This window comes from Canis lupus, chromosome 4 (genome assembly GCF_011100685.1).
Source record: "Canis lupus familiaris isolate Mischka breed German Shepherd chromosome 4, alternate assembly UU_Cfam_GSD_1.0, whole genome shotgun sequence".
NCBI classification, from domain to species: Eukaryota; Metazoa; Chordata; class Mammalia; order Carnivora; family Canidae; genus Canis; species Canis lupus.
Window position 1 is genome coordinate 4,085,701 of NC_049225.1, and position 25,584 is coordinate 4,111,284.

Sequence of the window (25,584 nt, forward strand, 5' to 3'; positions counted from 1 at the left end):
ATCAAAGTGCCAGCTTCGAATTCAGCAATCCCACTTTGACAGCTTCTAATACTATTTGTTTCGGGTCTTCTACAAAAATTAAAATAGCAGGTAACATTTACCAAATGTCTGCCTTGTGTCAGGGCAGGCTGTAGGAGCTATGGATCTTCTATTTAAGGAAACATAATAAAGCTTGCTGTTCTCGCCTCCAACTGAGCTTGTTTTGCTTTTCAAAGGCATCACTTAATGCAACAGGGGGGAAGTGGCTGCAGAGCCTGCTTACTCTGCCAATCTGTGAAACCAAACCCAAGCCAAAGGGTTCTGGAAGAGATGGGGGCCTAACAACTATTTCCCAGTTGAGTTTCAGTGAGATCTAAGTGTAGTTGGTACCTATTAGATAGTCTGTTGATAACCTCTCACTGCCACCCATAACCTAAACCCCTTTTCAGAAAACTGCTTATTCATACCCACAGATCACCTACAGGTTGGCTGAGGGGGAGCAGCCACATTTGCCCCAGGCCCCAGGACCTGCCCAAGAGTTAACACCTGACCACGCTGAGCTGCACTTGAATTATGAGCTACACTCTTCTGAAAAAGGTGAAGTCCTTGAAGGGAAGCAGAAAATAAAACTAGTGATGGAGGAATGTGATGAGCAGAAGGGGCTCTAGCCCTGGGTGGCAATGGGAGGTACAGATGGCTGGGAGTAGAAACCTGCCCCCACTGAGGCTGCACAGGAAGCACCAGGCTTTTCAGGGAGGTGATGGATGTGACCCTTGGAGAAGAAGCGGCACAAAGCAAAAGGGAGCTACCACATGGAGCTAGTAAATGTAGTTTTGAATGAACCGAGGGAAAAGGCATTGAACTTGAAGACTTCTGGGCGAGTGTTGGAGTCCTGGGTTGTGAGGTTCTCCACACCTTGAGGTACAGACCCGACAGGAGGGAGAAACTCAGTACCAACACAAGCTCACCTCTGCCAGCCACCTATAACTGGTGCAGCTGTGCAACCAGCCTTCCTCTGGCCACTGTCAGTATCTCCATGACCTTGTCCCCTGCCTCACCAGGTGAGGTTTATTTCCCTCTGTCTACACATCCATGATGCTAGTCTTCACTGTGATCTCCCCAGGGCCCAGTGGGTTAGAGCAGGAAAGTGAGAGGAGTTAAGAAAAGGTTCCAGGACTCTTGGGAGGCTGAGTCGGTTGAGTGGTTGAGCATCTGACTCTTGGTTTAAGCTCAGATCATGATCTCAGGGTCCTGGGATGGAGCCCTCCTGGGGCTCCACACTCATGGTAGAGTCTGCTTCTCCCTTTCCCTCCCCCTCTGCTCCTCCTCCCACTTGCACTCTCCCTCAAATAAATAAATAAAATCAGAGAGAGAGAGAGAGAGAGAGAGAGAGAGAGAGAGGAAAGAGTCCTAATGTGCTGGTTCTGTTACGTTACTCTCTAATCTGTTTTAATCTGATTAAAGGTTACCTTATAGAAGTTAGTGTGTGATGAAGTGGAGCAGAATCATACCATGAGTTTTACCAGTTTTTTTAAATTTTAGAGTCTCCTGTACATGTCTACTGCATTGAATGCCAGCCAAACTCAATAGTTCAGTGATTTTAAAAAGATCTTTCTCCATGTGACATTTCTCTTTATATAAAATCAGAGTTGTTAATGACTCTGAATTATTTCATGTTTTTTTCTGTTGTCTGATAGAAGAAAACATTATACTCAAGTAATATTGTGGGGTGAAAACTGGTCTCTCACTTTGTTACTTTTCATTCCTATTATTTTAAATTTTTATTTATTTATTTATTTTTAGATTTTACTTATTTGTTCATGAGAGACACAGAGAGAGAGGCAGAGACATAGGTAGAGGGAGAAGCAGGTTCCTTGTGGGGAACTTGATGCAGGACTCGATCCCAAGACCCCGGGATCACAACCTGAGCCAAAGGCAGATGCTCAACCACTGAGCCACCCAGGTGCCCCCCTATTATTTAAAAAAAAAAAAAAAAAGAACTGTCTTGAGAAAAGGACAGAAAACCTAATGTCAAGCAAAAAAGTCTCTCATTTAAGCCACAGATACAAATCCAAGAAACAAGTCAGCAGTTTCCCTTATATATTATGGTATTTATGAGCACTAGTATCCAGGTGGTTCTCTTATAAATTATCATGACATTAAAAATACAAAGTATATTATTATATCTTCATCCGAACACCTTCCGGCTAAATTACAACTGTTCAGTCAACTGTTTCCTCCTTCATTAAAAAGACAAGTCAACCAAAACACCATCATGGTAGAATGGCAATACATTTGCTAGTGTCATGGAAATGCAAATAGTGCAATTTAATTCACACAATCTCTTAACACTGTGGTAATCTAACAAAGGTCTCTGAAGCCTTTGTTATTTTATTTTATTTTTTTAATTTAATTTAATTTAATTTTATTATTTTATTTTATTTATTTGAAAGAGCGAGAGAGCTAGCACAAGTCAGGTAGAAGGGCAGAGGGAGAGGGAGAAGCTGACTCCCTGCTGAGCACAGAGCCCTGTCCGTCTTGATCCCTGGACCCTGGGATCCCGACTTGAGCCAAAGACAGATGCTTAACTGACTGAGCCAGCCAGGTGCCCTGAAGACTTTGTTATTATTATTATTACTTTTTTAATCATTAGCCCTTTAACAGAGTGCTTCAGAGATAACCTTGAGCTGATGGGATTTCTTGTATTGATACTGAAACCAGTAACCATTAGGTTAACGAGACTACTAAGCACAGCTGCAGACTATAAGACCTGCAAGAACAGATCCTTTTTACTTAGCCTTGCTCATTTGCCTTGGATTTCCCTGACTCCATAGGCGAGGCAGATTTGAGGCTCTCCCTCCCATCTCTCCTTTGGCTGCCTCTCATATAAACCCTTCCCTTACTGCATTCTTGATGTTTCAATGATGGTCTTTGCTGCACATCAGGCTGGCAAACTTGGGTTTGGTTACTGTATCAATATACAGGATAGGGGATCCCTGGGTGGCTCAGCGGTTTGGCACCTGCCTTTGGCCCAGGGCGCGATCCTGGAGTCCCAGGATCGAGTCCCACGTCGGGCTCCTGGCATGGAGCCTGCTTCTCCCTCCTCCTGTGTCTCTGCCTCTCTCTCTCTCTCTCTCTATCATAAATAAATAAATAAATAAATAAATAAATAAATAAATAAATAAATAAATAAGTCTTTAAAAAATATGCAGGATAATCATTTAGACATTTTGGCTCTCTGATGAACTTGTTGGAAGGAGGTATATCCTTTGCTAATGAAAGATCACTTTTCATCTTACTACCTTTTTAAGAAATGCCATATGCAAGCCATCTAAGAAAAATACTTAGGATATTGGAGAAATGGGATTCAGACTTAAGTAAGTCTGTTAAAATCATAAAATGTGTTGCTCTGAAACAAGTCTTGAGAAAGATTGTCAAGACAAAGTGTCTTAGTGCTTTCTACCTAGAAAGTGAATTCATGCCATATGTATACTAGTGAAGTTATAGAATGAAGATAAAGCTAATCATCACAGTGATGGCATATACATTAAAGCTTGGGTGAATAAATTCAATTTCTACAACAAATGAATTTGAGAATTATATTCCCTATAATAAATACAGTATCTTACAACAAACTTGTAATCCTAGACTCTAGATAAAGAATTAAATTCCATTGGAGAGGGAAAAAAATTTTGTACCTAAAAATAGATGATTACAGGAGGTTGTTTTACCCTTCATAGAAAAACAACTAGCCAGAAACTCAACTTGGTAATGCTAAAAATCAGAGCACACAAAGAGAAAAGAACACTAGCTCACTAGCTCACTTGGCTAGTGTTCTTTTCTCTTTGTGTCCTTATGACTGATAAAGTATTTTTCCTCCTTCTTCTTCTCTAAGAAGTAAGAACAAGTTCAGTGTTGGTTTCTCAAAAGTGATTGCATCATTGATCTTATCCTTTCAAGGAAATACACTGTTTTGTTTTGTTTTGTTTTGTTTTAATTAAATTTAGGGGCACCTGAGTGGCTCAGTTGATTGAGCATATTACTCTTGGTTTTGGCCCAGGTCATGATCACAAGATCCTGAGATCAAGCCCACTGTCTGGCTCCATGCTCACCCAGGAATCTGCTTGAGATTCTCTCTCTCCCTCTGCCCACCTCCTCACCTGTGGCTTGCATGCATGCACACCAAATAAATAAATAAGTAAATACATTCTAAAAAAAATAATGAAATGCCCTATAGCAGGACTTCCCTCACCCTTAATCTCTTACATCCTAGACTTTCAAGCCAACCCTCTGTCCCATATCCAATACTTTGCTCTAATGTGCATTAGGCCATATAATCTTATTATTCCCAAATCTTAAAGGAAATTCTCAGCCTACATATATTTAACAATCTTATTCATTCATTCATTTACAATGTTTTTGTTGTTGTTGTTTTTATTTACAATGTTTTAAATTGCAGCACTGCTCAGACTTTGCCTTCTAACACTACCTGGGTCACTGATCATTATACTTTCGAAAATTTCATTCATTAGAGATTGGCCAGTTAGAGATTTGCAGATTCAGACTTTTTTTTTAAAATATTTTATTTATTTATTCATAGAGACACAGAGAGAGAGAGGCAGAGACACAGGCAGGGGGAGAAGCAGGCTCCATGTAGGGAGCCTGATGTGGGACTCAATCCAGGGTCTCCAGGATCACGCACTGGGCTGCAGGCGGTGCTAAACCGCTGCACCACTGGAACTGCCCCTGATTCAGACTTGAGCCATGATATTATTAGTCAGGATTGGAACAAAGAACATATAGGGCTCCTGAAATAAAATAACCAAATTAAAAAATTTAGGAAGGAGTTACACAAATGTCCGCCTATACACAAACACTCCTTACTGTCCCTTTGTTGTTGAAAACTCAGGAAAAAGAGAACATGTCCCCTCTCACCCCATCCCTCTTTGTTAGCCAGAATGCCTTCCTCACTGAAAAAGCAAATGATCCCCCACCTGCTGCACTGCCACTAATTTGTGGTGTGATTTCAGGCAATTTAGCATAACTTCTTGGTATTTCAGTAGTAAACCCCTGGGGTTGTTGGGAAAATTAAATAAGTTAATAGTTGTAAAGGGAAAAGCACAATGGCTGGCATTTAACAGTCATCGAGGCAGCTGCTATAATTGCACCTCCTCCACATCAGGGTTTCACTTGCTTCACCATGTAATCCAGTTTCAAGCTCAGTGTAGCCTGGAATGGTGGAGGTCTGCAGAATTGCAGAACAGGGATGTTTTTTAAAAATCTGTAAGAATTCACTACTTTATTTCTTAGAAATTGGGGAAATATTTGTGGGACTTGAAATTTAAAGGTGTCTGATCCAGAGGATTATAATTTTGAATCAGATTCTAATTTTGAATCCAGTATTGTTATCGGCATGATCACACGGCGTGCATGCAATATGCTAACTGTGATAGGTGGTTACATTTCAATAGTTTTCTAGGTTATCTATTATAAACTTGGACCTAATGGTGCTGTGTTAAATTACATAAATAGATAAGAAATCTGTTGGCATGATAGAGCAGTGGTTCTTAGATAATTAGTTGTCTATAGATATTTTTGATTCTCACAACTGAGAGGGCAGTCTAGGATAGAAGTTGGGGTGTGGGTTAAACATCCTACAATGAGCAGGACAGGCCCCCACAACAAAGAATTATCTGGCCCCAAATGACGGTAGTGCCAAAGTTGAGAAACCTCTATGTGGAGGAAGGAATGCCAAGATTGGCATGCTGAAAATACTGGCTTTGAGCCACATGAATGTTATTCTCATTCATGCCCTTGCTATGTTCCCAAAAGGAGAGGAAAATTATTTTTATCCCTTGCAGAGGAACTTTTTAATTAAGGACATAAGACAACCTGGGTTCTGGTTGTTAGTCTCCCGTTTTCCTTGCCAACCCAGCATGCTCATGAATCCATCATTCTCAGTGGCAGGGATTCAAGTTCTGTGAAAGTTCAGTAATGTGGACTTTTGATCACCAGAGCTGTCACTGTGCAATGCCTAATTTTTTGGCCACTGTAATTCACACCAAACCCCCAATCTGGCACCCTGGCCTGAGATGACCAGCCAGCTACCTAGTGGTATGCCAGTGACTTTGGACTTCATTCCTTTTGGAAAAGGCAGGAATTTTTCCTTTACCAGTACAGACACATTCGACATTTAGATTTGCCTTTTCTGTCTGCCCTGCCTCTCCCAGCATCATTATGTGTGGAATCTCTTTTGCACCAGGAAATGATGGAGAATCAAGCAATGGACAAGTCCTTTTGGATTATAAAACAGAGTGGAGCACATTAGAAAGAGTAACCAAAATATTTTTTAAGATTATAAATCAAATAGAAATTATTTTATCACAGCTAAAACTTGACTATTTACAGAAAAGAAATATTATTAAATTGTAAGAGATCAGCTGCATTACTTAAACAGATGTTTGATTAGTAATTAAAATGTTAAGGAAAAAGAAAGTTCTGACTTTTTTGATTAATTTGGGAAAACAGAATGCTGTTTTGAGCACTGTGCTCTTTTTTTGAGCATTGTGCTCTTAAAATTAATTAGAAATGAATTATGTAAACATGAATCTAATAACCTTTGTTAAATATTTAAGTGATGTTACAGACAAGATTGCAGACTACCTTCACTCAAGATCACAAGACAGCTGCCAATAGCTTGTAAGACAAGACACTTGTTTACTTACTCTATCCTGGTTATAGAATAAAAGTTCTTTCCAGAAGTCTGACTGAACCAATATTGTTCACTTTCCCCACCTTGAACCAATGATAATTGTCTGGGGGGTGTCATGTGTTGATTGGTTCTAATTTTGGTTTCTGGTTCTTTTATCATAAGGCCAATGGAATCACCATATTTGGCTTAGACAAATCAGGACCCACTCGTGTGGCTAGGAATGAGATTATTATCTCTGGAATAATGTGAATCATAAGGGGTACAAATAAATGATTGATGAAAATTGGAGATCTGATGCAAAGGAGGAAGGGAGGAATAGGTGTTGAGGGATGAGTGTCCACAAGGAGCAAATTTTCTTTCCCTTGTCAAAGAGCAGGACCACATACTTGCCAACGTTGTAACTAACTCTCTCCTTGTTATCTGTCCTCCTGGTTGAGCAAAAAACCCAAACGTAGCCATGTGGCAACTTCAACTTCTGTTTCAGTGAAAAATTTACTATATCTCGAGGTGTGTGTGTGGGGGGGGGGGCGGGGAGTGTAGAGAGAGGGAGAACACATCAGTAAAACTTTTAGACCCATAGAACCAAGAGTCCTGGGGAAAGGAAGCAGGTGGTTCCTACGACCATAGGAAGAATCCTCTTCTATCCCTCATCCAGCTCTCCTCTTGGATTCCTGTATCTGTGCATTCTTCTATGGGGAGAATAAAACTGTATGTGCCACTAATTCAATGTATCTGAAAGGCAGCAGACAATACCTCATTGTGGCACCATTGGTAGCATAGATGAAACTGACCCACAAAGCAGGGAAGACCAAAGAGAAGATTCCAAGAATTGAGCAGGAGCTCTGATCAAAATGTGCCTGAAACTTAATCTACTTTCTGACTTCCTGTTCTTGAGAAAATAAAATAAAATATAAAATAAATATAAAGTTCATTGCTTCTGATTCAGTTTTATTATTATTATTTAGATTTTATTTATTTATTTATTGAGAGAGAGAGAGAGAATGGCTGGGACACAGGCAGAGGGAGAAGCAGGCTCCATGCAGGGAACCTGACATGGGACTAGATCCCGATCTCCAGGATCACACCCCAGGCTGCAGGCGGCGCTAAACTGCTGCGCCACCGGGGCTGCCCTCTGATTCAGTTTTAAATGGAGATTTTGTTAGCTGACTCCCCCGCCAAAGCTTCTAAATTGATACATTATAATATAATAAGGTCATTAAGAGTGGTGAGATGCTGTCCTAATAGCAAAGGTTCATGAAGACTGTTATTACCCCACACTGGCAGAAGGATCATGACCTCAGGCCCTCAGGAATAAAGCCCTCATGTACTCTGCTGAGCACAGACCCCTAACCAATAGAACTGCTGGCCAATGTGACAGTGGAAGAAGAATACCAGGTGTATCCTCTATGCTTTATTTCAATCTGTATTTCTTTATCTTCTTTGTCTTCTATTTATTTTAAAAATTTTCCTCCTCTTGATGCTTACCTCTCACATTATTCTCAGGAGTTTGGGCAATGGTTAAATTCATCACGGACTTCAGAATATTAAGAAATATTGGGATGGAATCAGAAGTGGAATGAACATTATTGGGAGCTTATAAACTCAGAATAACATCTAAGCATTTATTTCTAGATGCAAGAGGTAGGCATGACTTTGACTGTCTTTCATTGGTAAAGGGATGAGTGTTTACAGTCGTATGTGGAAACTTGCAGGATCTCAGGAACATTTTTGGAAAGCCTCAGAAGGATTTATAGTATATATGTGTGTGTGTGTGTGTGTGTGTGTGTGTGTGTGTGTATGTGTGTGTGTGTTCTGGGAAGTTAACTACTGGAATATGGTGGTGTTGGAATGTAAGTGTGGTTTTCTCTGCCCAGCACCCATTCTTTGGAGAGCTGTCTTCACTCACTCCATATGGTACTTGAGATGTTAGCTCAATTCTTTTGAGATTACATGGAAAGATGGGATTAAAAGGGATTTATTTGGGGAAATGCCTATCAGAGAAAATGAAGAGGGAGCTGGGAGAGGCTGGAAAAGCTGAAAAATACTCCCAGGCTTGACTCACATCCCTGCTGAGCTCACAAGTTGTCTGGGAGCAGTGAGTGGGGAAGTATGGGCTGTGAGCTAGCCTAGTGATGGATGGATTCCTGAGCACAGCATCAGGGCCCTGAATTGCTGAGGGCCCTGCAGTCAGAGACCTGAGAGGCTCATTCCCCTTGTCTGCACACTCAGTAACAGAAGGGAACATGCCAGTCCCCACACACCTACCACAAGGGAAATGAGACTAAATGGATCAATTGACATACCCTTTCAGGAATTTCAATTTCCAAAGAGAAAACACACAATGGACTTACCGTCAGAAGCAGAGCCACAAGATGGCAGGGCTCACAGAGGAGTTCCTGCTGGTGAGGACTTCAGTGCTGCCATAATTTCCATCTCAAGAATTTATGGTTCAGGGATCCCTGGGTGGTGCAGCGGTTTAGCGCCTGCCTTTGGCCCGGGGCGCGATCCTGGAGACCCGGGATCGAGTCCCACGTCGGGCTCCCGGTGCATGGAGCCTGCTTCTCCCTCTGCCTATGTCTCTGCCTCTCTCTCTCTCTGTGTGTGTGACTATCATAAATAAATAAAAATTAAAAAAAAAGAATTTATGGTTCAGCACTTTCTTTGACCATATGGACTATTTAGTATAATTGTAATAGATCCCTTTGTTTTGAAAAATTTTAGAGTTATTTTCTATTGGTTGTAAACTTCAAAGAATCCTAGCCAAGGAGGCACCTGGGTAGCTCAGTCAGTTAAATGGTGGACTTTTGATTTCAGTTCCGGTTGTGGTCTCAGGGTTGTGGGATCAAGCCCAGTGTTGGGCTCTGCGCTTAGTGTGCAGTTAGCTTGTCCTTCTTCCTTTGCTGCTCCCCCTGCTCTCTCTCAAATAAACAAACAAATAAAATCTTAAAAAAAAAAAAAAGAACCCTAGCTAAGGCGTGGGGAAGGGGCTAGTTTTTGAAGATAAATAAATGCTTCTAGGGAAATATAAAAGTAGGTGCATGGTATTATTTAAAATATTTTTAAAATTACATCTATGATATCACCTTATATGTGTTCTAGAAAGCTGTTCTGTTTGGCATATGTTTCAGATTTCATCCAAGTCTATAATTAATTATGAAATAGTCCATTGAATGAATATACTGTTCATGAGAATGGTATGCCCATGAGAAAATAGTAAACGAGATTTATTTGGGAAAATGCTCATGAACAGTAAAAAGGATTATAATTTTTGCAGTTACAAGGCTGAGAGTACATGTTATATGTTGTACACCCGTGCAAAAATTCCTATAGAATTTATACCTAAGACTGTAATTACTATCTGTTAGATACCCACTTTTTAAACTATAGTGATATTGCCAGTTGCTCTTCTCAATGGTTGAAAAATTTACTCTCCTTTGGGAATATAGCAAGTTTCTCATTGCTCCACATCACTGAAATACTTAGTATCTTTAGATTCTTAAACATGGCATATTTACAAAATGGAACATTGTTTTACAATAAAAATCAATGAAGTACTAATACATGCTTGAACATAGGTGAATCTTGACAATATTATGCTAAGTAAAAGAAGTGAGTCCCAGAAGAAATACCTATTGTATGATTCCATTTATAAAAAATGTCCAGCATAGACAAAGCTACAGAGATAGGCAGTGAATTAGTGATTGCCAGGAGCTGAGGGGTTGGAAGGAAATGGGGGATGCATGCCAATAGGCATGGGATTGCTTTTAGGGGTGATGGAAATGTTCCAAAATTGATTGTTGTGATGTTTTCACAATTTTGTGAATATACTAAAGGCATTGAACTGGGTACTTTAAATGGGTGAACTATATGATATGTAAATTACATCTCAATAAGGCTGTTATCAAAAAGATGTTTGGAAACTACTGGTCTAAAAAGAGTAGGAAATACTAACAACAGTAATAATGTAACTGATGGAGAAAAATGAAATAAAAATTTGATTTTTATTCCTTACTGGAGGTGGGGTAAAATAAAGATAATGGAGATTGCAGATAGACTGGCAGAAATGTGTTTTTATGAGCTGAGATGACACCAATGTGAGAGAGGGCACAGATTTTGTTGGCAGTACCATGTGTCTCCCACAGCTGTGATTTCAGGGACTGTCAAAGCCTAGTGATGCAGCGTAGCAGAGAGCTTTGGGCATCCTATACAATATTATAAGTAGATGGCTGCCATCTTTCTTTCTGATATGCTGTAAAGTGTTTTGTGAAAATCAAAGGTAAACCAAAACCATAAGTTATTTTACACATATTTAAGGACAGAAAGTAATTTTCATTGTGTTAAATGTGGTACATCAAAGACTCGGATTGACTTCAAACTACCATGTGCACTTCTTACTCTTTTTTTCTGTTTTTATTTAAATTACAGTTAGTTAACATACAGTGTAATATTTTTTTTTCATACAGTGTAATATTAGTTTTAGGTGTACAATATAGTGATTCACACCTCCATACATCATCAGGTGTTCATCACAAGTGCCCTCCTTAAACCCCTTCACCTAGTTCACCCACACCCCTACCCACCTCCCCTCTGGTAACCATCAGTCTGTTCTCTACAGTTAAGAATCTGTTTCTTAGTTTGCCTCTTTTTTCCCCTTTGACTGTTTGTTTCTTAAATTCCAAATATGAGTGATCTATTTGGAATCTACCACTTCTTCTTTATCCATTCATTAATCGATGGATGCTTGGGCTATTTCCATAATTTGCTATTGTAAATAACACTGCTATAAACATCAGGGTGCACCTGTCCCTTTGAATTAGTGTTGTATTCTTTGGGTAAATACTCAGTAGTGCAATTGCTGGATCATAGGCTGGTTTTATTTTTAACTTTCTGAGGAAACTCCATACTGTTTTCTACTGTGGCTCCATACTGTTTCCCACCAACAGTGGGAAGGGGTTCCTCTTTCTCCATCTCCTTGCCAGAACCTGTTGTTTCTTGTGTTGTCTGGTCTTAACCATTCTGGCAGGTGTGAAGTGATATCTCCTTGTGGTTTTGATTTGCCATTTAGCTGATGATCAGTGATGTGGAGCACCTTTTCATCTGTCTGTTGGCCATCTGTATGTCTTCTTTGGAAAAATGTCTATTCATGTCTTCTGCCCATTTTTAAGTTGGATTATTCATTTTTGGGGTGTTGAGTTTTATAAGCTTTTCATATTAATTTTTTTAAGATGTATTTATTTATTCATTCAGAGAGAGCGAGAGAGAGGCAGAGACACAGGCAGAGGGAGAAGCAGGCTCCATGCAGGAAGCCCGATGCGGGACTCGATCCCGAGTCTCCAGGATCACACCCCAGGCTGCAGGCGGCACTAAACCGCTGCGCCACCGGGGCTGCCCTAATTTTGGATACTAACCCTTTATTGGATATGTCATTTGCAAATACTTTCTCCCATTCAGTAGGTTGCCTTTAGTTTTGTTGATTGTTTCCTTCACTCTGCAGAAGTATTTTATTCTGATGTAGTCACAATAGTTTTGTTGTTGTTGTTGTTTTGTTTTGTTTTTTATCTTGTTTCCCTTGCCTCAGGAGACGTAGCTGGAAAGAAGTTGCTATAGCCGATGTGAAAGAAGTTACTACCTGTGATCTTTTCTAGGATTTTTATAGTTTCAGTTTTCACATTTAGGTCTTCAATTCATTTTGAATTTACTTTTGTGTATGGTGCAGAAAGTGGTCTACTTTCATTCTTTTGCATGGAGCTGTCCAGTTTTACCAACACCATTTGTTGAAGAGACTGTCTTTTTCCCACTGGATATTCTTTCCTGCTTTGTTGAAGATTAACCATACCGTTGTGTGTTCATTTCTGTTTGTTTTTTTTATTCTGTTCAATCTATGTGTCTATTTTTGTGCTAGTACCGTGCTGTCTTGATGACTACAGCTTCGTAATATAACCTGAAGTCTGGAATTATATGCCTCCAACCTTGTTTCTTTTTCTTTTCTTTTCTTTTTTTTTTTAAGAGAAAGATTGATCATGAGTGGGGGACAGAGGGAGAGGGAGGAAGAGAGAGAGAGAGAGAGAGAGAGTATTAAGTAGACTCCATGCCCAGCATGAGGCCTGATGTGGGGCTCCATCTCATAACCCTGAGATCATGACATGAGCCAATATTTAAGAGTCAGACACTTAACTGACTGAGCCACCCAGGTGCCCCAAGCTTTGTTTTTCTTTTTCAAGGTTGCTTTAGCTATTTGGGGTCTTTTGTGGTTCCAAACTAATTTTAGGATTGTTTGCTCTAGCTCTGTGAAAAATGCTATTGATATTTTGATAGGGATTACAATAAATGTGTGGATTACTTTGAGTAGTATAGACATTTTAACAATATTTGTTCTTCTAATCCATGAGAATGGAATGTCTTTCCATTTCTTTGTGTCATCTTCAATTTCTTTCATTAATGTTTTACAGTTTTCAAAGTACAGGTCTTTCACTACTTTGGTTAGGTTTACTACCAGATACCTTTTGGTTTTTGACAAAGTTGTAAATGGGACCCATTCCTTAATTTCCTTTTCTGCCGCTTCCTTAATAGTGTATATAAATGCAACAGATTTCTGTATGTCGATTTTTTAACCTATGACTTTACTGAATTCATTTATCAGTTCTAGCAGTTTTTTGATGGAGTCTTTTTAAGTTTTGCATATAAAGTGTCAAGTCATCTGCAAATAGTGAAAGTTATACTCCTTTCTTACCAATTTGGATGCCATTTATTCCTTTTTGTTGTCTGATTGTCTGATGGTTAGGACATACAGTACATTTTTTTCACTTGAAAAAAAGCAATGGGAGTGGACATCTCTGTCTTGTTCCTCACTATAGAAGAAAAGCTCTCAATTTTCCCCCATTTAGGATGAGATTAGCTGTGGGGTTTTCATATATGGCCTTCATTATGTTGAAGTATGTCCCTTATAAACCTACTTTGTTGAGGGTTATTTATCATGAATGGATGTTGTACTTTGTCAAATGCTTTTTCTTCCTCTATTGAGATGATCATATGGTTCTTTTTCTTTCCCTTATTGATGTAGTGTATCACATTGTTTGATTTGGGAATATTGAACCATCCTTGCAACCCAGGAATAAATTCCACTTGATTGTGGTGAATTATTTTTTCTAATGTATTGTGGAATTTGGTTTGCTAATACTTAGAGTTTTTGCATCTGAGTTCATCAGAGATATTGGCCTGTCATTCTGTCTTTTAGTGATGTATTTATCTGGTTTTGGTATCAGAGTAATGCTGGCCTCTAGAATGAATTTAGAAATTTTCCTTCCTTTTCTGTATTTTGGAATAGTTTGAGAAGAATAAGCATTAACTCTTCTTTAAGTGTTTGGTAGAATTCACCTGTGAAGCCATCTGGTCCTGGACTTTCATTTGTTGGGAGTTTTTTGATTACTGATTCAATTTCTTTGCTGGTTATTGGTCTGTTCAAGTTTTCTATTTCTTTCTGTTTCAGTTTTGGTAGTTTATGTTTTCTAGGAATTAATCCATTTCTTTTGCATTGTTGAATTTGTTGACATATGGTCTTTCATAATATTCTCTTATAATTGTTTATATTTCTGTGGTGGTCTTTATTCTTCTCCTCTCTCATTTGTGATTTTATTTAGCACTTCATATTCTTTCTGGATAGCATACCTGTCTGTCAGCACTGCTTTCTCATTCTTGGTGGAGAAATGATAAATTATAATGCTTCTTATACTGTATAGTACATACTCTAAGGGATGCTAAATATAACATAAATCTGTAATTACTGATTGCTAATGGGAGAAGTCTCACTTGTGGCTTGGTGATACTAGTATCTTGGTTCACATCCACTTACATCTGAATGGATTTTCATTATATATGGGACTATAGTTCTAGATTTTCCAGAGGTCTTGATGTAGTATAATTTTACTATTAATCAAGAATAATAAGTGGTGAAGTAGATCTAAAAATAATCCAAAGTAGGATGTCCCATATATAATTATTGTATATATAATTCCCATATATATTATATATATGTCATATGTATACAAAATTTGATACTTTCTAAGGGAATATCATATATATATATAAAATCTAAGACAACATATACTAATTTAGAAGTCTGAAAATTTTCTCATGAAGAATTATCATGAAGAAAGTTCTCTCTGGAGGACTCTGTCTTATTCACTTACATGCATACATACCAGTTCCAGAGTTCTCAAGAAACGGTCAATTCAGGGCACCTGGGTGGCTCAGTTGATTAAGCGTCTGCCTTCAGCTCAGGTTATGATCTCTTATGATCTCTGGGTCCTGGGACTGAGCCCCATATAGGGCTCCCTGCTCAGCGGGGAGTCTGCCCCCACCTCTCCCTTTTCCCCTCCTCCCACTTATGGCTTGCTCTCTCTCAAATAAATAAATAAAATCTTTTTTTGAAAAAAGAATCAATATATGTTAGCTATACATTGATCATCATTATGGTTTTCTGCAAGCATGACATTTGGAGCATATTATCTGTATAATTCTGGCATTTTGATTTATTCATCTTTCAAAAGGTTCATTTGTGAAATAAAAACTTTAAAAAACTATAGTCTTGGGCAGCCCTGGTGGCTCAGCGGGTTTATTCCCACCTCCAGCCCAGGGCGTGATCCCGGAACTATAGTCCCATATATAATGAAAATCCATTCAGATGTAAGTGGATGTGAACCAAGATACTAGTATCACCTGGGATCGAGTCCCACATCAGGCTCCCTGCATGGAGCCCGCTTCTCCCTCTGCCTGTGTCTCTGCCTCTCTCTCTCTCTCTCTCTCTGTGCCTCTATAAATAAATAAATAAAATGTTTAAAAAATAAAAAGCTATAGTCTTAAAATGTGTGTATTTTATGCTCTGAAGATGATTTGTCACTAAGCAAGCTCTGCCAAAAGGCCATTTGATAAAATGGATTTTCTGGATACCTGGAATCTTTATTATTAACACCATTAATTTAATGTCTTCCAAGGAGATGTTTGCATTTTGGCAAGGCTGAGGTTTTTTAAACCTAGAAATAGTCCCTAATTGAGTAAATAAAGTGGACAGCATCTGGTGAAAGGGGCTTATGTCAGGGGAAAGCCCTAAAAGGCTGGGATAAGCATGGACACTTCAGGGGCTATTGAGTCCAGGAGGTGTAGACATTAGTGAAATGAGCTGCTGGGGGTAGCATGAGGGGGGCTCTAGGAAAGTGGTACGTACACCCATTCTCATGGCAGCTGCATCTGCTGAGCTCCAGCTGATGGAACAGCTGGTGGGACTATTGTCAGACCTTCAGATTTTTCAATAGGCCAGTAACTTGGATATAAATGTGAACTCTTCTTGTTGCTAAACGTTGACAACTAATTACATTTTTAAACGATCTGTAGGTCAGCAGTTTGGAAGCTAAACAAGTTAGTTCTGTGAGCCATATGAGGCCCATACACCACCAGTTTGAAATCCTCACAATAGAACATTTCCCAAAGGAAGACCTGAAGGATATTGAGGACAAAGGTTGGCCTCTTAGATCAACGTAGGGCTAATAGCATCAGGAGTTCTCCCCTCTGCTTTTCGTGGACTACCCATGATAAAGCTTTGCACAGTGCGTCCATGGGCTAGGCTAGCTCTTTCCCAGAAGAGGGAGTCCAAAGTCAATGTTCACTCTCTCACCGTTTCTGGAATAAGCAGAGGCCCTGTCCTTTCCCAGAAGTCACAAGGAAATCTTTTGAGTTGAATAAAATCGTGGGAAATGCTGCAGCTACTTCCGCCAGCGATTTAAGAGCATGAAAGTTATAGGTATTGCCCTTCCTCCACTTTCCTCTCATATACTAACTAGTACTTGGGTTCTTCAATAACAAATCACTGAGAGCTTGGAAAATAAAAGTCAGGCCAAACAGACTTTTAAATATGGTGGTTGCCAGGTGGGAGGGGGTGGGCAAAATCAATAAAGGGGATGAAGAGGTACAAACTTCTAGTTATAGGGATCCCTGGGTGGCGCAGCGGTTTGGCGCCTGCCTTTGGCCCCGGGCGTGATCCTGGAGACCCGGGATCGAATCCCACGTCAGGCTCCCAGTGCATGGAGCCTGCTTCTCCCTCTGCCTGTGTCTCTGCCTCTCTCTCTTTCTCTCTGTATGACTATCATAAATAAATAAATAATTAAAAAAAAAAACTTCTAGTTATAAAATAAATAAGTCACAGAGATGAAAAGCACAGTAGAGTGAATATAGTCAATAATGTTGTAATAATGTTTCATGGTGACAGATGGGGACTGCACCTACCATGGTGAGCACTTTGTAATATAGAATTGTTGAATCAATGGGGCACCTGGGTGGCTAAGTCCGTTAAGTATTAGACTCTTGATTTCAGCTTGGGTCATGATCTCAGGGTCATGGGATTGATCCTCACTTCAGGCTCCGCGCTCAGCACCGCGTCTGCTTGTCGCTCTCCCTCTGCCCCCCACACCCCCGCTTGTGTGTATTTTTTCTCTCTCTCCCTCTCCCTCGCTATCTCCCTCTCTCTCTTAAATAAATAACATCTTTTAAAAACCCACAAGTATTGAATCAATGTGTTGTACATCTGAAACTTACATAACATTATATGTTAATTACACTTTAATAAAAAGGAAAAAGGCAAACCAGGGATTTGGGAGCTGGTGTTACATACCCTCTACTAAGCCAATTAAGAGCCTCAGCTCTGGAACATACCACCTGATTAAAATTCTGACTGCACCACTGCCTTAGTATCTGTCTGAGCTTACCCGATCTGTAAAATGGGAATAATAAAGTACCTATTTGTGAGGACTAAATAAGTTAATACCCAGCAATCATTCAATTGTTTGCTAATATAGGAAAATGTTATTTTGGAAATTTGAAGAAAACTGGACCTCGGAGAAGCTAATTGACTTACCCAAAGTCATAGAACTTAAAAAAAATAAAAAAGTAGGTGCCAAATTTTGAACTCCAGTGTAAATCCAAATATAGGGTTTTGATCTATTTGCCCCACCTTCCAAATTTTCTCATAATGATGTTAGATTTGTCTGACCGCTTAATGTATATAATTTGTACATGACCAGGTTTTGCTGTAAATCCTGGTTGCACTGGGATTCAGTATATTATAGGAATCAATTGCAGTAAACAGCTTTATCAGTAATTATTTGAACTCTTCAAAGAGGAAAACAGGTTCAAGACAATAAGGAAAGATTCAAAAGGCAGAGCTAGTATAGGTCCTTTAACCCAGAGGGCAGGGGAGAAAAGAGCATCTCCAGAAACAGTAGACTCCAAATAAAAAGTTTTGTCCAAAAGTAGAGAAAACTAAAAGCTTATCACTTGTTACTTGTTTGGGGATGTACTAGAACAATTTGGGGTTGACTGGCAAACCAGGCAGTAGAGTCTAGAAATCAAGAGGCATCTTGACTTAATGTACACCAAAAAGTTCACTCAAAAACATTTTTATTAGTCCAATGTGTATAGGCAAAGGCCTTCTACACAGCAAGTACTCAAATCATGGTCATACAGCTCAGCTCAAAAGCAAATTAAAGATCACTCACAGATAAGGAAATCAAGGTTGGGACAGATGATTAACTTGCACAAGGTCACACAGCAGAATTAAAACCAGACTCCAGCCAGAAGCATGATGCCAGGAATTAGGACCATGACCCTGGAATCAGTTTGCACGGAGCCAAATCTTACATTACCTCTTGTTTCCTCTATTACTCTGGGGAATTATGAACTATTTCTGAGCTTCAAATTCCTCATTTCAAAAACAGGAGAAAGAGCAGCACTTGCCTCACATGGTTGCTCTGATGACAGATCCGTAAAAAGCACCATCAAGCCTGGCAGGCAGTGAGCACTCTAATATCTCTGTTGCTGACATGACTGGCTGCCAACATAGGGCTCTCTCAACTGCACGGTCACATATCAGTTATTTAATGAATAAATGATTAGAACAGACCGTTTTATTGATAGAGAAAGGTATTTGCCACCCCTGCATCCACTTAAAGCAGTAAAGCCATGGGCAGCCAACACCTGCTGGCATCACCAGGCCTGGGACAAGGCTTCTCTTGGAACAGGTTCACTCAGGGACACCAGCCCATGAGTAATAGGAGCCAAATAGGGTCTTGGCAGGGCAGTCAGCCCATATGTAAACCAGAGCACATGTGGGCTATCTTGCATGCTGCCACTCTTTTTAGAGACTGAGTGGGGGACACCCCAACCAAGAGTAGCAGCATTCAGCCTGCCTCTTCTCCAGTGGGCAGGTAGGCCCTTTGGCTCCCTTCTCATGCCCCAAGCCATGGGCTCCCCCTGCCTACTATCTGACTGCTTCCCTTCTACTCTCCTGGGGGATCTGAAGACACTGAGACAGGACTCCAGCTACAAAGCAATGACTGGAGGGGGCTGGCTGAGGGGAAAGGGGTGTAAGCTGGGGCCTGCAGAGGAATAAGTGAGGACACTGGACTTTTCAGCTTTCACCTGGGGCTACTGAAAGCTGGAAGATCTTTTTGGCACTTTTGAGTGATGGCAACATTGATTCTGTGGTCTCTCACCTTCTGAGACCTGTGCTCTAGGAGAGAACAGGCCAGGCTGTGGAGATATCCATGCCTGGCTGCCGAGGGGCTGCTGGTGGTGCTGGCCTTGGTGGGGGGCACAGCTCTGACCACTGGGAGGCAAGGGAGGGGACAGATGTGGGCCAGTTACAGGCCCAGGTGCCAGCACAGCTAGGGTGGGGGCTGGGTTAGGCCCTTACAGTGATGTCTCTGGTGGGGAAGTTGATGAGGAATGATGACAATAAAATCAATAAACTGTATGCAAATCAGCACTAGAACTTTTATTTTTTTTTGAAGATGTTATTTATTTTTGGAGAAAGGAAGAGAGAGAGAAGGCAGGGGGAGAGGCTAAAAATCTCAAGGAGACTCCCCACTGAGCACAGACTCCCCATCCCCAATGTGGGGCTCCATCTCACAACCCTGAGATCATGACCTGAGCTGAAAGCAAGAGTCAGATCCTTCACTGAGCCACCCAGGTGCCCCAGTACTAGAACTTTTAAATATATCTGCCATGCCTCTTATCTGTCAGTGAAATTCTTTATCAGCTGTGGAACTCATTCTCCTCTATAACCCAAAGTGATTTTGCATGTGTGTAGCAAAATAAAATATACATAACATAAAATTGCCATTTTGACTTTTTTTTAAAGTAGGCTCTGAGCCCAATACATAGCTTGAATTCACCCCATCCCCAACATGGGGCTCGATCTCACAACCCTGAAATCAAGTTAAGTTGAGATCAGGAGTCAAGATGCTTAACCAATTGAGCTACCCAGGCACCCTGCCATTTTAACCATTTTTTGGTGTGCAGTTCAGTGGCATTCATGTATTCATAATGCTGTTGCAGCTGTCATCCCTATTCATTTCCAGAACATTTTCATCATCCCAAACTGAAACTTTGTATCCATTAAACACTAAGTCCTCATTTCCTGGTCTCCCCCAGCTCCTGTAACCTCTATTTTATTTTCTGTCTTTATGTATTTCCTATTTTCAGTACCTCATGTAGGCAGAGTCATAATATTTGTCCTTTTGTGCCTGCTTAATTAGTGTGTCCTCAAGGTTTGTGTATGTCATAGCATGTGTCAGAATTCCCTTCCTTTTCAAGACTGAAAGATATTCCATTGTATGAATATGTCATGTTTCATTTACTCATTCACCTAGGGATGGCCCAAATTTGATTTTTAAGCAACTAGGTATTTCATTTCCAAGATATCTAAAAATCTTGTAATACTGTAATAACTTTCCTGTATGTAAAGTCTTCAGTGTTCGAAGTTCTGCCCACTTTGCTCTGATACCTGTGTTCTCCCAAGTGAATAAGTCCCTTTGTTTTTTCACTTCCCTAGTGTCACCTGGCCCGAGTATTTGGTAATTTTAGATCATGAGCTTATCTTCCTGGTTGAGACTCTATAGAATGTCTGTTGCCTCTACTTGTTCATCCACTTTAGTGACAGGGAGTGAGAGTGTCTGGTCATACCACAGACAAATGCTGGTCAATTGTTACTGGGAAAGAGGGAGAGGCAGCATGTGCTACCCACCCTTACACCTCCAGCCTAACGGACCCCCACCAGAAGAGGGCAGAGGAGGACCCAGGGACGGGGCTACCCTTGGTTCAGTCTCCCAACCAATTAGCTTAGCTGTATCTCCTGGTCGTTCCCCTGGGATGCTTCCCCCCACCATCTCCACATCTGCAAAATGGGTATGAAAATAAGAAGAATGATTCTGATAGATTAACTCTGAATTTTTACCCTCTTTTCTCCAGTATTTCCATTAGAGACTATCTTGTCTGGCAATACCAAGGGTGAATAATTAATTCTTTTAGAGAAACTGTATTGTTACTTACCGGGTATGTAAGTAATAGCATATAAAAAAGGACTGCAGCTTTTAAACTATTTTTTTAAAGATTTGTTTATCTGAGAGAGAGAGAGAGAGAAAGAGAGAGTGCATGGGGGGGTAGGAGCAGAGGGAGAGAGAATCAAGGGGTCAAACATAAAATATTGCTTAAGCATACAGCCATTAGTATATATTTTCTAAATTTCTCCCTGTTTGGGCTACCTTCCATATCAGGTAGAATTTTGAGCACTGCATTCAGACCCTAAAAATGGGCAACTTTCTCATTAGTTTCTCCACATAGATAACTGGGAAGACCAATCTTCATGTCCATTTGACAAATATCTATTGACTGCTTTTATATTAACCTCTTGGCTTGGGGCTGAGCATTCAGTTGGCATCAGTCCAGATTCTGTTCCTGCCTGAATGGAGGTTAAAGCTTGGTGTCATTTGGTGGAAAGTTTGTCATGAAGCTTGCTTTTGTAATTCTAAGAATTCAAAATATGGTTCTATTTTAGCCCTTGTCTTTATTATGCAACTAGATCTGCTAACAAAGCTTGGATAAACCATTGAAATGAAAAGTGCCCAGAAATAGCAAGGAATCAACATATCCTGTTATTTCATTTTATGCTTGCAGTGGCCTTATCAGGCTTGAGGAAGGCAACTGTATTTGCCCTCACTTTCCAGATAAAGACATACAGAAAGGTGAGACAACTTGATAGAGGTCACTAAAAGCTACTTGGTGGTAGAAAAAGGACTGGAATTTTGGTTTCATGCCAGGTGGGTTACCAGTGAGTGACGTCATTATTCTTTCTTTCTTTTTTTTTTTTTTTTGTGCAATCTACTTTCTATTTTCCTCCAAAGTGCCCACCTTTGCCTGAAAATAAAAATTTCCCACTGGAAATCAAACATTCAGAATTAGCATTTTTTACAACCCCTTTACTCAGTTGTCTTCCTGTGTTCTGAAAGTCTGAACTTTGGACTGTTTCCTAGAATTGGTAGTGAATCTTCAAGAACAGGAAAGAGCATATAAATAGTTAAAAGTTTACATTGGTTTAAAAGATCATAGTCTTTAGGGGTGCTTGGGTGGCTCAGTTGGTTGAGCATCAGGCTCTTGATATTGGGTCAGGTCCTGCTCTCAGGGTCATGGGATTGACCATGCTCAGAGCCCCACGCTCAGCATGGAGTCTGCTTGTGCCTCTCCCTATGTTCCTCCCTCGCTCGTGCTCTCTCTCTCAAATAAACAAAGAAACAAACAAATCTTTAAAAAGATAAAAAAATCACAATCTTCAGAAAAAGATTTGTTCATATTTACCTACCTGCCCCCATCCTTTCTTCCTAGCCAGTATGACATCTTTAGTATCATCACTAACTTTAATATTTTTACAAATTTATATCATGTATTAGGTAACTATATTAATATAAGTCTACAGAAAAAAATTAAAAAGCACATACATTCTTGCAAGTAGATGGAACTGCTTTCATTTGTCTGAATTTTCTTTTTTTAAATTTTTTTTTTTTTTTTTATGATAGTCACAGAGAGAGAGAGAGGCAGAGACACAGGCAGAGGGAGAAGCAGGCTCCATGCACCGGGAGCCCGACGTGGGATTCGATCCCTGGTCTCCAGGATCGCGCCCTGGGCCAAAGGCAGGCACTAAACCGCTGCGCCACCCAGGGATCCCCTCATTTGTCTGAACTTTCTATCCAGATCTTATCTCTGCATGTGCAAATACTGTATGTAGTTTTTAATCAGGTTCAATTTTATTTTTAAAAAATGGGTGTCAGGGCAGCCCGGGTGGCTCAGCGGTTTAGCGCCGCCTGCAGCCCGGGGCGTGATCCTGGATTCCCAGGATCGAGTCCCATATCAGGCTCCATGTGTGGATCCTGCTTCTCCCTCTGCCTGTGTCTCTGCCTCTCTCTCTTTCTCTCTGTCTCTCATGAATGCATAAATAAATAAAATTTTTAAAAAATGTGTGTCAATAATACACTAACTGAAACACTCATTTTATTCACTTAAAAGATTTAGGATTGTTCTAAAAGAAAGAAAATTAAAAACCATTGCTCTATACCTGAACCTGCCACTAAAGAATGAAGGCTTTGTAAGAAATTCTTTCCTTTGTGAGTCAGAGGGAATAGAAGGGAGATGTGCACCAGCTTTGCATTTAGGCACAGGAAGTACTTTGAGGTGAGATTATATTATATTTACAAGTGGAACAAGAGATAAAAATCTTTGGGGAAGAGGGGAAATAAATGACTCATGAAAATTTTAAAAAAGAGGAAAGATTGATTTAAGTGTTCTCTTAGAAAACAATCTTTTAAAAAATGGCAAATACAGAAGAGCATAATATTATTTACATTAGAACATGGGCTTTTGAAGATTTGTTGTCTTGTAATGGATTACCTGTGTAGCTCCATGATGGAGAACAGCCATTTTAACAGGAAAAGGCATGTTTACCATGAAAGGATACCATAACACAGAGCGCTAATGATATCTTCACTATCTGTCTTCTATGCCTGAAGTTTCTTTCTACTTTCAGTTGGCCATTCTTTCCTTTAAGAAACTTAGATAAGATGTAAATGCAAGAAATAAATACAGCTATCTTGACACTAGCAAAGCTTAGGTTCTGAATCTTCAAAGTCTAAAACCTTTCCTGCAAAATGTCTATCATAGTGAGCAAAAAAGGAGGTGGGGGCTCCTTGAGATGTGGATTCTATGCTCACTCATTATATATAACTCATCCTCTCACTGTAGTTTTAAGTGTGCTCGATTTTAGATTTGCTCCTCAGAAAGACTGAATGTTACATGCTGAAGCTCTTTGTAGCTCTTCAGATCATTCAAAAGCACAACTGGTAAAACCAAGAACTGTAAGATAGACTAGGACCTTGCTACCCAGAGTGCCAGTGTAGACTGGCAGCATCAGCTGTACCTGGGGGAGCTTGTTAGAAATGCAGAATCTTAGGTTCACTGCAGACCTCCTGAGCCTAAATTGGCATTTTAATGAGATTCACGAGTGATCGATAGGCTCATTAGAGTTTGAGAAATACTACACCAAAATACATCCCAATGTCTTAGGATTTGCCAATATGGCTCCCACTTCCATTCTCTGGCAACTTTATGGAAGTGGCTCCTAGGTTCCAAGGAAGGATTCTTTGATTTTTCATACTGAATGGAGACAAATGAGTGAGGGTTTTCTTGAGCCGAGATATATTCTTATATTGGTCTTTGTTTATATTAAATTAAAAATAGGGGGCTAATATTCTTCTGATATGATGACAAACAACAAAATAAGAACTCCTAATTTAGTAATAATCATAATTCAAAATTTATAGGCAACAGTATTTTTAGTTCAACAGTCTGGGGATAACTCTTCAGAATTCCAAATTTGTCTCTAATTTATGTATCTGCCTTATGGTTTGCTTTATGTTTTTGTTGAGCAAGCAGCATTGGTTGCTTATTAGCAGGAGTAAAAGTCTGAACATTCTCTTACTCTCTCAAATAAATAAATAAATAAAATCTTTAAACAAAAAAAAAAGAGAGAAAGAAGTGAGTTGTTCCACTTATATCATATGCATCATTCTTCAATCAAGTTTTGTATTTGGTTTTTCTTCCACTGGGTGGCTGTGCTGGAGCAGTACCTGCTGTTCCTTGGCATGATGAAATTTCTGTATAGAATTTCCAGTGAACAGGATCCCAGGGTTTGCACGCTGTTGCTAGTGAACTGAATCCACAATGGCCTAGTCGTATGACTGCGTAATCATGGTGCTGAAGGGCAACGTACTTAGTACAAGGGGTCACAAAAAATAAAAACAAACTGACCATTGTAATGCTTACATGTAATCAATCTTGTCAGATTTTCACATACTATAGGGACGTTAAAGATAACCTGCCAGTTTTGTTACGTACCATAAATTTGTTGACAGTAATCTTCATTGAATGGCAATCCTTAATTTTCTTGTAATAAAATTTAGCAATTTGTGCTTTTGGAATTGTTTAACAATTCTTTTGCCACCTCTTAGTTCCAAAGATGCTGTCCTGTATTCTTTTCTATTAACTTTATAGCTTTGCCTTTCAAATTTAGATATTTAATCCAGCCAGAGTTCTTTTGTATGGTGTTGTGTAGAAATAATTAAAATTTTCTCCATAATCAACTGGTTTTCTCAACAGCATGTAGTAAGCAATCTGTCTTCTTCATTGATTTATAGTACTGCTTTTATGGTATATTTGGTTCTATTTGCATATATTCTATCTCAAAGCTCTCTCTTCTGTCCCATTGGGCTATTTATCTCTCCTTGGGCTACTATCACCATTTTAAAATTCATTTAAATGGCTTTGGAATATGTCATAATTCCTAGAAAGGCAAGTTCTTTCTTTTCTTTTTAAAAATTGACTTAATTATTTATGGGTGTCTATCTATAAAGTTTAGAATAAGTTTAGTTGATTGCTCAAGAAAAATCCAACCGGAATTTTGTTTGAGATGGCACTAGATTCAGAGATTAATTTGGAGATAATTGATGTTTTTGTAATATACA

The 25,584-nt window shown here is 39.6% G+C and overlaps 1 protein-coding gene across 1 annotated transcript in view; it reads left to right on the forward strand.

The window, feature by feature from the left end:
- The window catches only part of ERO1B (endoplasmic reticulum oxidoreductase 1 beta), a 108,125-nt gene that overhangs the window by 4,638 nt on the left and 77,903 nt on the right, over positions 1-25,584 (forward strand). The window contains exon 2 of the mRNA XM_038533836.1: positions 453-576. Within this exon, the coding sequence (XP_038389764.1) occupies positions 553-576 (24 nt within the window). The 5' untranslated portion in view covers positions 453-552. The remainder of the gene's footprint in view (positions 1-452; positions 577-25,584) is intronic.